The 14,593-nt window shown below is 43.6% G+C and overlaps 1 protein-coding gene across 5 annotated transcripts in view; it reads right to left on the reverse strand.

The window, feature by feature from the left end:
- Positions 1-14,593, reverse strand: part of ZC3H7B (zinc finger CCCH-type containing 7B) — a 97,279-nt gene that overhangs the window by 3,946 nt on the left and 78,740 nt on the right. For all 5 annotated transcript variants that reach the window (XM_056523998.1, XM_056523996.1, XM_056523995.1 and 2 more), the window contains exons 18-21: positions 13,829-13,947; positions 8,341-8,446; positions 6,432-6,540; positions 3,830-3,972 (exon numbers count right to left, since the gene is read on the reverse strand). In XM_056523998.1, coding sequence (XP_056379973.1) covers positions 3,830-3,972; positions 6,432-6,540; positions 8,341-8,446; positions 13,829-13,947 — 477 coding nt within the window. The remainder of the gene's footprint in view (positions 1-3,829; positions 3,973-6,431; positions 6,541-8,340; positions 8,447-13,828; positions 13,948-14,593) is intronic.

The following is a 14,593-nucleotide window of genomic DNA, read 5'->3' on the forward strand; positions in this document are numbered from 1 at the left end:
AGACCTGCTGAGATCATGGGTGACAGCCAGTTGAAGTGTGCATGCCTCACTCCCCGGCAAGTCTATGGAGTGAAAAGGTTGGATCTGCCAGCTGGCCGCGGAGTGTGCTGCTCCATGCTTCACTGACTTACAACCCGCGACCAAGGTAGATCTCAGGAGTGAGACCCGGTGCAACCTAAACGTCTGACATGTATGGACAACAAGTCAAAGGTTTAACCAAATGACCATAAAGCCTTAAGAATGTATTGCATTAACCCTCTGAAATATTTTCTACTAATGGGCTATCAGCTTTAAACCAGTTTTCCCCTATGTGCACTTGCATTAGAATTTCTTACCATCACACACCAAAGCAGTTTTCCTGTTTCATATAACTAAAAAAAACTATGTGCATGAAAACATCTACACTCTTCTACTGAACTCTGTGTTTCAATTCTTTACTATCGACAATATATTTGCTTCTTCAGGGTCTGGGAAATTTACATACAGTCATGGCACGTAAATTGTACATACAGTCATGGCCGTAAATGTTGGCACCCCTGAAATTTTTCAAGAAAATGAAGTATTTCTCACAGAAAAGGATTACAGTAACACATGTTTTGCTATACACACGTTTGTGTGTATTGGAACTAAACCAAAAAAGGGAGGAAAAACAGCAAATTGGACATAATGTCACACCAAACTCCAAAAATGGTCTAGACAAAAGGATTGGCACCCTTTCAAAATTGTGGAAAAATAAGATTGTTTCAAGCATGTGATGCCCCTTTAAACTCACCTGAGGCAAGTAACAGGTATGGGCAATATAAACAAATCACACCTGAAAGCAGATAAAAAGGAGAGAAGTTCACTTAGTCTTTGCATTGTGTGTCACACGATGCATGAACAACAGAAAGAGGAGAAGAGAACTGTCTGAGGACTTGAGAACCAAAATTGTGGAAAAATATCAACAATTTCAAGGTTAAAAGTCCATCTCCAGAGATCTAGATTTGCCTTTGTCCACAGTGCGCAACATTATCAAGAAGTTTGCATCCAAGATCTTGGGTCTTCCAGCAGGACAATGACCCCAAACATAGGTCAAAAAGCACCCAGAAATGGATGGCAACAAAGTGCTGGAGAGTTCTGAAGTGGCCAGCAATGAGTCCAGATCTAAATCCCATTGAACACCTGTGGAGAGATCTTAAAATTGCTGTTGGGAAAAGGCGAATTCCAATAAGAGAGACCTGGAGCAGTTTGCAAAGGAAGAGTGATCCAACATTCCGGCTGAGAGGTGTAAGAAGCTTATTGATGGTTATAGGAAGCAACTGATTTCAGTTATTTTTTCCAAAGGGTGTGCAACCAAATATAAAGTTAAGGGTGCCAATAATTTTGTCCAGACCATTTTTGGAGTTTGGTGTCACATTATGTCCAATTTGCTTTTTTCCTCCCTTTTTTTGGTTTAGTTCCAATACACACAAAGGGAATAAAAATGTGTATAGCAAAACGTGTTACTGCAATCCTTTTCTTTGAGAAATACTTCATTTTCTTGATAAATTTCTGTACACCGAGGACAAGCAGGGCTCTGTACACCGAAGACAAGCAGGGCTCTGTACACCGAAGACAAGCAGGGTTCTGTACACCGAAGACAAGCAGGGCTCTGTACACCGAAGACAAGCAGGGCTCTGTACACCGAAGACAAGCAGGGCTCTGTACACCGAAGACAAGCAGGGCTCTGTACACCGAACACAAGCAGGGCTCTGTACACCGAAGACAAGCAGGGCTCTGTACACCGAAGACAAGCAGGGCTCTGTACACCGAAGACAAGCAGGGCTCTGTACACCGAAGACAAGCAGGGCTCTGTACACCGAAGACAAGCAGGGCTCTGTACACCGAAGACAAGCAGGGCTCTGTGCACTGAGGACAAGCAGGGCTCTGTGCACTGAGGACAAGCAGGGCTCTGTGCAGCGAGGCTCAGTGACACACTCCCAGCTCACACAACAGGATGATTGACAAGCCAGGAGCCTGCACAGAGCCCTGCTTGTTCTGCCCCCCCCCCCCCCTTCCTGTATTTGGTCTCCTCAGAGACACACAGGCAATAGGTGCAGGGGCAGCATTTTTTAACCCAAAAATATTTTTAACCAATGTATATTACAAATATAAATATAATTGTATTATCTACATTATTTAAAAAGTTTTTGTTGACAGGTAAACTTGAAGTAGCTGCTGTGACTAAAGAGGTGGCTCTGCTTGACGAAAGCTCACCATCCACTTCTATGAGAGTTGCCCGGTTTTTCCTTCCTAATCCTTGTTGTGGAGGAAAATCAACAGAGGAAGCTTTTGACTTCATATCCCGTCCTCATATATTGTTGTCATATCCCAACCGCCTATCCCGCCCTCCTATCCCACCCCGTAATATGTGTACCAGGTATTGAAATATCTCCAACGGTACAGAAGTTATGTGGGATCATACATAATGCATTGATTTGCATGGGACTTTAAACAAAAACCCTGACCCTCACAAATGGGGGTAGTTAAGGGTTAAATTACCTATCCTATGTTTGTTGTTGACATATAAGTAACATGTGTGCCAAGATTCATGTTAATATCTTTAGCCGTTTGGATGTGATGATGGAACATACACACATACATACATACAAACACACTGAGTTATATATATATATATATATATATATATATATATATATATATATATATATATATATATAATATATAGATAGACTAGCTGAGTACCTGGCGTTGCCCAGTTTTTCCTTCCTAATCCTTGTTGGGGAGGAAAATAAACAAAGGAGGAAGCTTTTGACTTCATATCTCGACCTCCTATCCCGTCCTGTAATATGTGTACCAGGTATTGAAATATCTCCAGTCATACGGAAGTTATGTGGGAACATACATTTCCCATTGATTTGCATGGGACTTTAAACAAAAACCCCGACCCTCACAAATGGGGGTAGTTAAGGGTTAAATTAACTATCCTATGTTTTAAGTGGACATATAAGTAACATGTAACCAAGTATTATCAAAATATCTCCAGCCGTTTGGAAGTTATGCAATAACATATATTTCCCATAGACTTGTATGGGACTTTAACCATAAAACCCTGCCCCTGGCAAATGGGGGTGAGTAAGGGTTATCACCTATCCTATGTTTGTTGCTGACATATAAGTAACATGTGTGCCAAGTTTCATGTTAATATCTTTAGCCGTTTGGAAGTTTTTGTGGAACATACATACACACATACACAAATTGAGTTTAATATTATATATATATATATATATATATAGATAGATAGATAGATAGATAAATAAACTGAGCATGTGACGCTGTATTCACACACTGCAGCTTGACTGCTTTTTTTTGCAAGTACATTTCATTTTAGCAAGAGATGACACGATGAGCTGCAATACCACACACAACCATCTATGGGCACTGTCAGATTCAAAAACTTTGTATAGGTTGTACTTCTTGACAAAACATTAACCTTTCTAATATACTTGACGATAAACCAAGCGAGCAACAGATAGAAGGTATTTGTGAGAGAAATATAGGTGCTAGACAATAAAAAATATGTACATAATCAGGATTAGCTTCAGAGAAACCTATTTTTGGGATATGACAGGTACTCTAAGACAGGTGTGGTGCTCTTTTTGGAAGAAATTGTCTTTTTTTCTAATCCTGGATAACCCCTTTAATGTTGTTACACTTTTTTACCCTTTATGTGAAAGCAAGATAACATACAATTCCCCTATTTATTACTAGCTGATCACTTTTCCTGCTTTTATGCAGCATGTGAGAATGCATTCTCTATATAAGGATCCAGCCAGGAAGATGAATTTACCATAAGATCTGCATAATCTGTTGGCATGACAATCTGCTTTTCGGCTTCTTTCTGAGTTCCAGATGTTGTTGTCGTCTTTCCAGGCTTCTCCGCCAGGGCGTTGTTCTTATTACATAAATCGAAGACCAGCTGTAGATCTAGGACTATAGGAGGAAATAAATGGGGTGTCAATCTACGGGATGCTAAAGGAGACCCTATTTGTTACAGCTTGTTCACACAGTTAAAAACCCATGTCAAAAACCACAGTGTTGGTAAAAAATAAAGAAATAAATAAAAATTATTCCCATTGCTTTGACTAGGAAATCTTACAAAAAACAGCATGGTTTCAAAAAACAAAAAGCGAGCTAAAAAAGAAGTGACTGGTCACTTTTCAGCGCAGCTCTACACGGAAGCTCCCAATAAAAGAAAATACGATGTTGTATTTATCATCTCTACTGAAACGCTTACACTTAGAGATGAGCGAACTTACAGTAAAATTCGATTCGTCACGAACTTCTCGGCTGGGCAGTGGATGACTTTTCCTGCATAAATTAGTTCAGCTTTCCGGTGCTCCGGTGGGCTGGAAAAGGTGGATACATTTCTAGGAAAGAGTCTCCTAGGACTGTATCCACCTTTTCCAGCCCACCGGAGCACCGGAAAGCTGAACTAATTTATGCAGGATAAGTCATCAACTGCCGAGCCGAGAAGTTCGTGATGAATCGAATTTACTGTAAGTTCGCTCATCTCTAATTACACTCTAAGGGTACGTTCACACGGGCGGATTACCTGCGTAATATCCGCAGGGTATATGCCGCGGAAAATCCGCAGTGGATTTTGCTACCATTGACTTCAATGGGTCATCAGAAAATCCGCAATAGAGGCAGTTTTGCAGATTTTCCTTCAGACCCATTGAATTCAATGGTAGCAGATTATCTGCTGCGGATTTTCCGCAGCAAATACGCTGCAGGTAATCCGCCCATGTGAAGGTACCCTCAAGGCTGTGTTTCCCAACCAGGGTGCCTCCAGCTGTTGCAAAACTACAACTCCCAACATGCCCGGACAGCCGTTGGCTGTCCGGGCATGCTGGGAGTTGTTGTTTTGCAACAGCTGGAGGCACCCTGGTTGGGAAACACTGCTCTAAGTGTATGGGCAGAAACCCTGCCTGTGCATTGCTGTACCGTGGCTTTTCTCTAAGACATGGTCAGCGCACAGGGTTGTCCCGAGCTTCAGATCAAACCCATTCAGGGACATCACCTTTTCGCTCAGCTCATTGTCTCCCATTATTTTTTATTTATTTCTTTTTTAATGTGTCCCTTGTTTGAGAAAGCATAGCGGACAAAACTTTCCTAAACAGCCGGGAAAAAGTTATGTCCATACAAGTGCGGCCCAGCATGGGAGAAGGGGACATATGCAGGGTGCGGTCATTTACAAAAATACTTGACATGTCTGTAGTTTGCATTATTCTGGGTTTCAGTGCTGAGACCCCTACCAATCTCTAGATATAGCTGGGCAAACATGCAAAAGTACTCTTGACTACCAGATTAAAATAGAGCCCGTCTCCTGTAATGATCCTATCACTAAAGATCCCCTGGGTGGGGTCAGGAATCACAATACAGATATAGATACAAAAAACCCAGGGCCTAAGCCCGGGGGACAAGATCCCTTTTGAGGAACACCCCCCCCCCCCCCCCCCCCTCCTTATTAAAATATAACTTTTATTGTTCCTTTATTAAAATAAAAGGGCGACAAATTATGGTTTTTATTGCGTATACAGTAGTTCAATAAAGGAGGACTGCAGACCCCGGTGATATTTCAGGAAAGGGTTAATTCCATTCATACTTTAATACTTGGAACTGTATTGCTGGTTTTTAAATCATTAATCACTATGATTAGAGATGAGCGAACTTACAGTAAATTCGATTCGTCACGAACTTCTCAGCTCGGCAGTTGATGACTTATCCTACGTAAATTAGTTCAGCCTTCAGGTGCTCCGGTGGTCTGGAAAAGGTGGATACATTCCTAGGAAAGAGTCTCCTAGGACTGTATCCACCTTTTCCAGCCCACGGGAGCACCAGAAAGCTGAAGTAATTTATGCAGGAAAAGTCATCAACTGCCGAGCCGAGAAGTTCGTGACAAATCGAATTTACTGTAAGTTCGCTCATCTCTAACTATTATTTTAATAACAGAGCAATAAAAGTTATATTTTAATAGGGGGGGGGGGGGGAGGTTTTCCATAAAAGGGATTTAGTACCCCGGGCTTAGGCCCTTGGTTTTTTGTTTCTATGTCTCCTTTAATGACTCAAAGCAGGTAGTAATGCACACTGAGACCTCGACAGTTTGACAGTCAGAAGTAAAGCTTAAAGGGGGGGTACACCGCTGCTTGTGACATCATAGCCCCGCCCCCTCAATGCAAGTCTATGGGGGGGGCCAACAGCCATCACGCCCCCTCCAGTAGACTTCCATTGAGAGGGTGGGGTGTGACATCATGGGGGGGGGGGGGGGGGGGCTATGACATCACAAGCTCCCGACGCCGGCTCCAGTGTTCGTACCCCTTTAAATAGAAAGTAAGAACAAAATGTGAACAGAGCCAAGTATACGGTAAGTGTCAGATGTTTTCACTTACCTTTGTTCTCCTTCATAAATGTCCAGATGTCTCTTTCCTCAGTGTTGTGCGCAAAGGTGCAGTTTCCAATATACTGACATTTCTTGCCCTTTTGCACATGGACGCAGATCTGTGCCAGAAACAAGAGGTCTTATACTTTTCCAGTACAAGGAGATATAGGCTACACATTCTATGCACGGTACACATAAGCACAGAGGACAGCAAGGAATTAAAGGGGTATTCCGATGTAAAGAAGCTATCCCTAATCTACAGGATAGGGAATAAAGAGCTGACTGGTGGGGGTCCGACTGATTCCCTATTGTTTAGCTTGTGAATAGTTGATGACTTTAGATGTGAAAACCCTTTTTAAGGCTATGGACCCATTGGAAAGATTTAAGGAGGTACTCCGGCACTGAACAACTTATCCCTTATCCACACCACAGAATAGTAGATAAGTGTGTGTTCGCTGGGGGTCGGACCAGGCCCTCCCCATGCACCTCTATGGGAAAGCCAGAGATAAAGTGCTGGTGTATCTCCAGCTCTCCCAGAGAGGTGCATGGAGGGGGTCGTGTCGATCACAGGTCCGTGCATGGAGAGGTGCACTCTCTGCGTGGGAAGAGCCAGAGCGGCAGGCGGCAGTCCGCGGGGGTCTCAGCGGTCAGACACTCGGCAATTAGACACTTATCCCCTATCTAGCCTGTGAATAGGGATAAGTTGTACAGCACCAGGTTACTACTTTAAAGGGGTACTCCACTGGAAAACTTTTTTTCTATCAACTGGTGCCAGAACGTTAAACAGATTTGTAAATTACTTCTAATCCAGTACTTATCAGCTGCTGTATACTACTGAGGAACTTCTTTTCTTTTTAAATTTATTTTCTGTCTGACCACAGTGCTCTCTGCTGACACCTCTGTCCATGACAGGAACTGTCCAGAGCAGGGAGGGTTTTCTATGGGGATTGGCTCCTACTCTGGACAGTTCCTGACATGGACAGAAGTGTCAGCAGAGAGCACTGTAGGCAGACAGAAAATAAACTCAAAAAGAAAAGAACTTCCTCTGGAGCATACAACAGCTGATAAGTACTGGAAGGATTAAGATTTTTAAATAGAAGTTATTTAAAAATCTGTTTCATTTTCTGGCACCAGCTGATTAAAAAAAAAAAAATGTTTTTCCATCGGAGTACCCCTTTAAGTCTATGCATACTTTTACATATAGATAATGCAAACAAAGAACCAGAATTAAGAGCCTGGAACCTTGTTTGAACTGGTTTAATATGATTGCACCTACTATAACCAGCGTGACCTCTTCGGTGACTCAAACTAAACAGTGTCACATTAGGTAACCGAAATAATTAATAGATAAAGGCAATGTACATTATTTTGTATGACATCTCCATTAGAAATTATATTTGGGTCAGGTGACTGCTCCATTACATAATAAACATTTGTAGATTTAGCTGCACCCTGCCCTACAAGATGCCAGCGGAGTCAGTGAAAATCTACGGCATTACAGCACGCTGTACAAAAACGGACTGTGCCGCACCAAAGTCATTGGTCTAAAAAACACATTATTTAATGGATTATTCTGATATGGATTTAGGATACGCCATAAAATCCTGACAGGGAGGGGGGGCTGTTTCCTGAAATTCTATAACATATGGGGGGGGGGGGGGATTTTTTATTAAAACTTGTGGAGAGGAAAAGTTGACCAGTTGCCCATAGCAACCAATCAGATCGCTTCCTTCATTCTTACTAAGACCTCTGAAAAAGAAGTGATCTGATTGGTTGCTATAGGAAACCGGTCAACTTTTCCTTTACTCAGGTTTTAATTGATCTCCCCCCGAAGTGTTTTTGACATAATGACAAATTTTATTTTAGCAAAATATTTTAAGACACAGACTCGCATGAGCTTCAGTGTTTTAGTAAAATACCTCATACTGCTGTGGAAAAGAGCGAATGGATGGAAGGGGTCTGATGGGAACCCATTTTTTTTTCGTCTTTGACATCACCAACAACACTCGCTTGTCTTTTGTCCAGCTGTAAAAATAGTAGTGAAAGTGATCAGTTCGTTTCTCGGCAGATTTAGGGTAGGGTCCCACGTTCCATATTTTACTGCTTATTTGCTGCTGCATATTTTCCTACCCATTGAAGTCGATGGGTAGCAAAATCAGCTGCATTTTTTGGTACCCATTGACTTCAATGGATAGGAAAATGAGCAGCAGCAAATACGCATCAAAATACAGCACGTGACCCTACCCTTAGAGAGCATCTCAGTTCAACTTCTTCGTGTTTATCTAAGATCTGCTTAGAACTGGGCGTTATGACCAAAAATGTGTATCACTGTATTTTTGTAACTTATGGCGGTTCCACGGTATATAACTGTATTTCTCCCCCCCCCCGCCCAAATCATGTGACCCACGAGCGCTGTTCTGCTTCTCTCCCCCCCCCCAAATTAATTATCAGTCCAGCGCTGCGCTGTCCCAATCGGGGAACTAATGACATGTCACCCGCAAGCGCTGCCCTCCTCGTCCTCCTATTTGTTGTGGCCGCCGGCACTGGAACTCTGTACTGTACGCTGTATCCCTATGCAGGGAGATAAACGAAAGATAAACAAAATAAACTTTAACTCACTTTCCCCCATTGGAGAGCAGTCAGCCTATCACCGGCCACAGCAATGTTCTGCCTCGACCGGTGATAGGTTGAGCGCACTGTCATGTAAGAAGCCGGCTTCTTACATGACAGTGCGCTCAACCTATGACCAGCCGAGGCGGAACATCGCTGTGGCCGGTGATAGGCTGATTGCTCTCCAATGGGGGAAAGTGAGTTAAAGTTTATTTTGTTTATCTTTTGCAGCCCGGGCATAGGAATACAGCGTACAGTACAGAGTTCCAGCGCCGGCGGCCCCCACACAAACAGGAGGACGAGGAGGGCAGCGGGCGACGTGATTAGTTCCCCGATTGGGACAGCGCAGCGCTGGGCTGATAATTCATTCATGAGGGGGAGGGGCCCAACGGTACTGTGGTATGGGAAAAATTCATATCGTGCAGGACAAAAATTTCGGTATTCGGTATGAACCGGTATACCGCCCAGCACTAGTTCGGCTTAGAGGAAAATAGGTCCACACTGGACGGTGAGGCTGCCAAGGCGCCCGTATGACTTCAGTGCACAAGAACATTTCTTATTGATCGGACTTCTGCGTGGAACTAGCTGGGCATCGTACAATTTCCTTGGTAAGCCGACTGCCCAATATGAACCCGTTCCTCTCCATGCCGAACTTTGACGATCAGGCGCTAGTTAAACTTTAAAAGTTACCTTTTAAAGATGTTGTATGGAATCAAGGCTCTTTAAAAGGGGTACTCCCCTGGAAAACATTTTTTTTTAAATCAACTGGTGCCAGAAAGTTAAACAGATTTGTAAATGACTTCTATTAAAAAGTCTTAATCCTTCCAGTATTTATCAGCTGCTATATGCTCCACAGGAAGTTCTTTTCTTTTTGAATTTCCTTTCTGTCTGACCACAGTGCTCTCTGCTGACACCTCTGTCCATTTTAGGAACTGTCCGGAGCAGGATAGGTTTACTATGGGGAATTGTTCCTACTCTGGACAGTTCCTAAAATGGACAGTGGTGTCAGCAGAGAGCACTGTGGTCAGACAGAAAGGAAACTCAAAAATAAAAGAGCTTCCTCTATAGCATACAGCTGCTAATAAGTAATGGAAGGATTAAGATTTTTTTAAATAAAAGTCATTTACAAATCTGTTTAACTGATTTAAAAAACAAAAACAAAAAAAAATAAGTTTTCCAGGGGAGTACCCCTTTATGTGGTCGAGCATTGACTTACAGCATTGTTTCGCAACCAGGGTGCCTCCAGCTGTTGCAAAACTACAACTCCCAACATGCCCGGACAGCCAAAGGCTGTCCGGGCATGTTGGGAGTTGTAGTTTTGCAGCAGCTGAAGGAACCTTGGTTGGGAAATACAGACTTAATGGGAAGCTACCTTCAATAGGTGGCACCAGAGAGCAAGCGTTTTTTCCTTTTCTTAAATGCCCATGTCCTTGCAACATGTCAAAAGTTTTGATTGGCGGGAGTCTTAGTGTTTAGGTCGATCAGGAGAACGAGTCAGGAGAAGTTCGCACTCAGCACGTTCTCTCCCAGATACGTGCCATGTGATCGAGGCACACTCGCAAAGTAAATCTATGGAGAATGTCCCGATATGGAGCGCGTCTCGGAGCATGTGGCAGTGCAGGCTTCTCCAGACTTGTTCTCCTGATCGGTCTGAACTAGAGATGAGCGAACTTTCAGTAAATTCGATTCGTCACGAACTTCTCAGCTCGGCAGTTGCTGACTTTTTTCCTGCATAAATTAGTTCAGCTTTCCGGTGCTCCCGTGGGCTGGAAAAGGTGGATACAGTCCTAGGAGACTCTTTCCTAGAACTGTATCCACCTTTTCCAGCCCACCGGAGCGCCGGAAAGCTGAACTCATTTATGCAGGAAAAGTCAGCAACCGCCGAGCTGAGAAGTTCGTGACGAATCGAATTTACTGTAAGTTCACTCATCTCTAGTCTGAACACTCAGACTCCCACCGATCCAAACATTGGACATGTCAAAAGTTTGTCCAAATGACAGGAACTCTTTGGTTGTCACTTCATTGTTCCCTACCAGGCCTGCGGCAATGAGGTCATGTACGTCACATGATACTGCAGTCAATCAATGGGCTCAGCGTACAACTACAGCGTGTGACCACTGAGGCCAGTGACTGGCTACGGTCTCATGTTAATAGTGTACAGAAAGGGGTCACTGCATTCCCTGAGGGGGGGGACACTGGAGTGGCAGTGGAGGCAGATTTAGGGGAGAATAAAGTTTTTCTGTTCTGCATGTGAGCATTAGTGGTAATATGCCGACCTGTACCAATCCAAATGAAGCAAAGGGTAGCCAGGGGTTTACAGGTATCTTTAGCGGTATTTATTTAGGCCCCCATCTCCATACAGTAAAACGTTTTTACGGATAACACTGCCGTTATTAAAGGGGTACTCCGCTACTCAGCGTTTGGAACAAACTGTTCCAAACGCTGGAGCCGGGAGCTTGTGACGTCTTAGCCCCGCCCTCTCATGATGTCACGCCCCGCCCCCTCAATGCAAGTCTATAGGAGGGGGCGTGACCCCTCCCATAGACTTGCATTGAGGGGGCGGGATGTGACATCATGAGGGGCAGGGCTATGAAGTCACAAGCTCCCGAGTTCGGAACAGTTTGTTCCAAACGCTGAGCCGCGGAGTACCCCTTTAAGCAGCTGAAGATACTCATGAACGCCTGGCTACTCTGTGATCTTCTTGCTTTATTGTGTTGAGTCAGTTTCCTATTAAAGGGGTACTCAGGTGGAAAACTTTTTATTTATTTTTTTTTTTTTAAATCAACTAGTGCCATAAAGTTAAACAGATTTGTAAATTACTTCTATAAGAAAAAATCTTAATCCTTCCAGTACTTATTAGCTGCTGAATACTACCCAGGAAATTACTTTCTTTTTGGAACACAGAGCTCTCTGCTGACATCAGGAGCACAGTGCTCTCTGCTGACATTTCTGTCCATTTTAAGAACTGTCCAGAGTAGGAGAAAATCCTCATAGCAAACATGTGCTGCTCTGGACAGTTCCTAAAATGGACAGAGATGTCAGCAGAGAGCACTGTGCTCGTGATGTCAGCAGAGAGCACTGTGTTCCAAAAAGAAAATAATTTCCTGGGTAGTATTCAGCAGCTAATAAGTACTGGAAGGATTAAGATTTTTTAATAGAAGTAATTTACAAATCTGTTTAAATTTCTGGCACCAGTTGATTTAAAAGAAAAAAAAAAAAAAAAAAAAAAGAAAAAGTTTTCCACCGGAGTACCCCTTTAAAATTGTCTAAAAATCATGGGCAACCTCTTTAGCTGACCAAATTGATGGTTGGGGGTGGGGATGAATATACAGACAACACTGCTAAATAAAAAGCAAGAGTAAAATGATCAGAGCAAAAACTATTGTTAAGGACAAAGCACAAAAGAGAATACAATATAGTAATTATGGCATCGCAAGTGCTATGACCATATGGTGTCCCATGGGCCAGAATAGGAGTTTGGGGCACAGTTTCATGGGTGCAATTGCATTCTATAGATCCTCTTTATTATTACACAATTCAGTGATGGTGACTGTCCAAATAGGGACTCCATTAACTCCTTAAGGACCACGGGGTTTTTCCGTTTGTGCACTTTAGTTTTTTCCTCCTTACCTTTTAAAAATTATAACCCTTTCAATTTTGCACCTAAAAATCCATATGATGGCTCATTTTTTGCGCCGACAATTCTACTTTGCAGTGACATCAGTCATTTTACCCAAAAATTTACAGCGAAACGGAAAAAAAAAAAATTGTATGACGAAATTGAAGAAAAAACACTATTTTGTAACTTTTGGGGGGCTTCTGTTTCTACGCAATATATTTTTCAGTTAAACTGACACCTTCTTCTGTAGGTCCATACGATTAAAATGATTCCCTACTTACCGTATTTATCGGGGTATACCACGCACCGGCCTATAACACGCACCCTCATTTTACCAAGGATATTTGGGTAAAAAAAGTTTTTAACCCAAATATCCATGGTAAAATGAGGGTGCGTGTGTGTGCATGCATATACCCCGATACACCCCCAGGAAAGGCAGGGGGAGAGAGGCCATCGCTGCCCGCTTCTCTCCCCCTGCCTTTCCTGGGGTCTAGAGCCCTGCTGCCGGCCCTTCTCTCCCCCTGGCTATCGGCGCCGCTGCCCGTTCTGTCCCCCTGACTATCGGCACGGCGCACTGACGTCATGCGCCGCGCCGTGCAGCGCATAGCAACGATGCAGGGGACACACACCGGAGGCCTGAAGCAGCGCAGACCCAACCCCGGCAACAGGTAATTATGCAACCGGGGATGGGGGGAGGCAATGGGGCAGCGGCGCCGGCAATGGGTGCCGCTGCCCCTTCTCTCTCCCCGTCTGTCGGCGCCACTTCTCTCCCCCTGGCTATCGGCGCCGGCAATGGGGCCCCGGCACCAATAGTCAGGTGGAGAGAACGAGCAGCGGCGCCGATAGCCAGCGGGAGAGAAGGGCCGGAAGATGCGGAAGACGCCGGAGGATCACGAAGTGGACCCGGAGCAGCGGGAATAGGTAAGTGAACCTGCCCGGGATGCTTAAACTGCTATCCGACAGCAGCTTAAGCATTTGGCACTGCCGGATAGCACTTAATGCGATGGCCCCGACATATAAAAGCATCGTATGTCGATCCTGACAACGACATGCGATGGCCTCTGAGAGGCCATCGTATGTCGATTTTATCATATGTCGGGGCCATCGCATGTCGGGGGGGTTACTGTATACATCCTTGGTCGTTAAGGGGTTAATTACAGTGACTATTGGTGTAGTACCTATGTCTTGCTTTGGCAGCGCAGTACTTTCCATCACGATCTGCCTCAATCTCTCGACCATTGCGCAAGCACTGCCCGCAGACAAACTTCATCTTCATATCCAGTGGTTTGGGAGGAGGCTGGGGGGGGGGAAAAAAAAAAACTAATTACAGTGCAGGAACACAATAACACAACATGGTGCCAATAAAAATCCTATTCTTGTGAATACTTGCCAGAAGAAAAAAAAAACATCAAAGTCATTTTTATTAGAACTGTAACATTACGCCAATTTACAAGTAAAATCATCTGGAGAAAAAAGAAAAAAAACATTTCTCAATTATTATTTAATTAAAAATGTTACTCACTGTCAACATCAATAAAATTATTATGTACTAATGCGGGTAGATGTTATAAACCTTCCTGCAGGCAAGTGAGTTTTGGGGGGTAAATTGTACCTGACATTTCAAAATTATTTTGAAAACCTGCATGGTTTTAATTTGGAGGGGTAAAAGGTGATTTTAGTCTTCTCACTTTTGTTATTGAGCTCCTGAGAGCCCCCTCCATGGTGCACAGCTATTTCTCCTTCTCTCCGTGTCATGGGGTGGGACCAGAGGTGGACTGTTTGCCAGTAGTATACACACTTCCTCCTTTACTTGTCTGGCCAATCACAATACAGCTCTACTATAACATGACATGATGCTCATGAAAAGCGCACTGGATTAAACAGGCTGCACTCTCCCAAGGGATTATTTACTCGGTAGATTTTTATAGATTGCTAAAGTAAAT

Source organism: Hyla sarda, chromosome 6 (genome assembly GCF_029499605.1).
Source record: "Hyla sarda isolate aHylSar1 chromosome 6, aHylSar1.hap1, whole genome shotgun sequence".
Lineage (NCBI taxonomy): Eukaryota > Metazoa > Chordata > Amphibia > Anura > Hylidae > Hyla > Hyla sarda.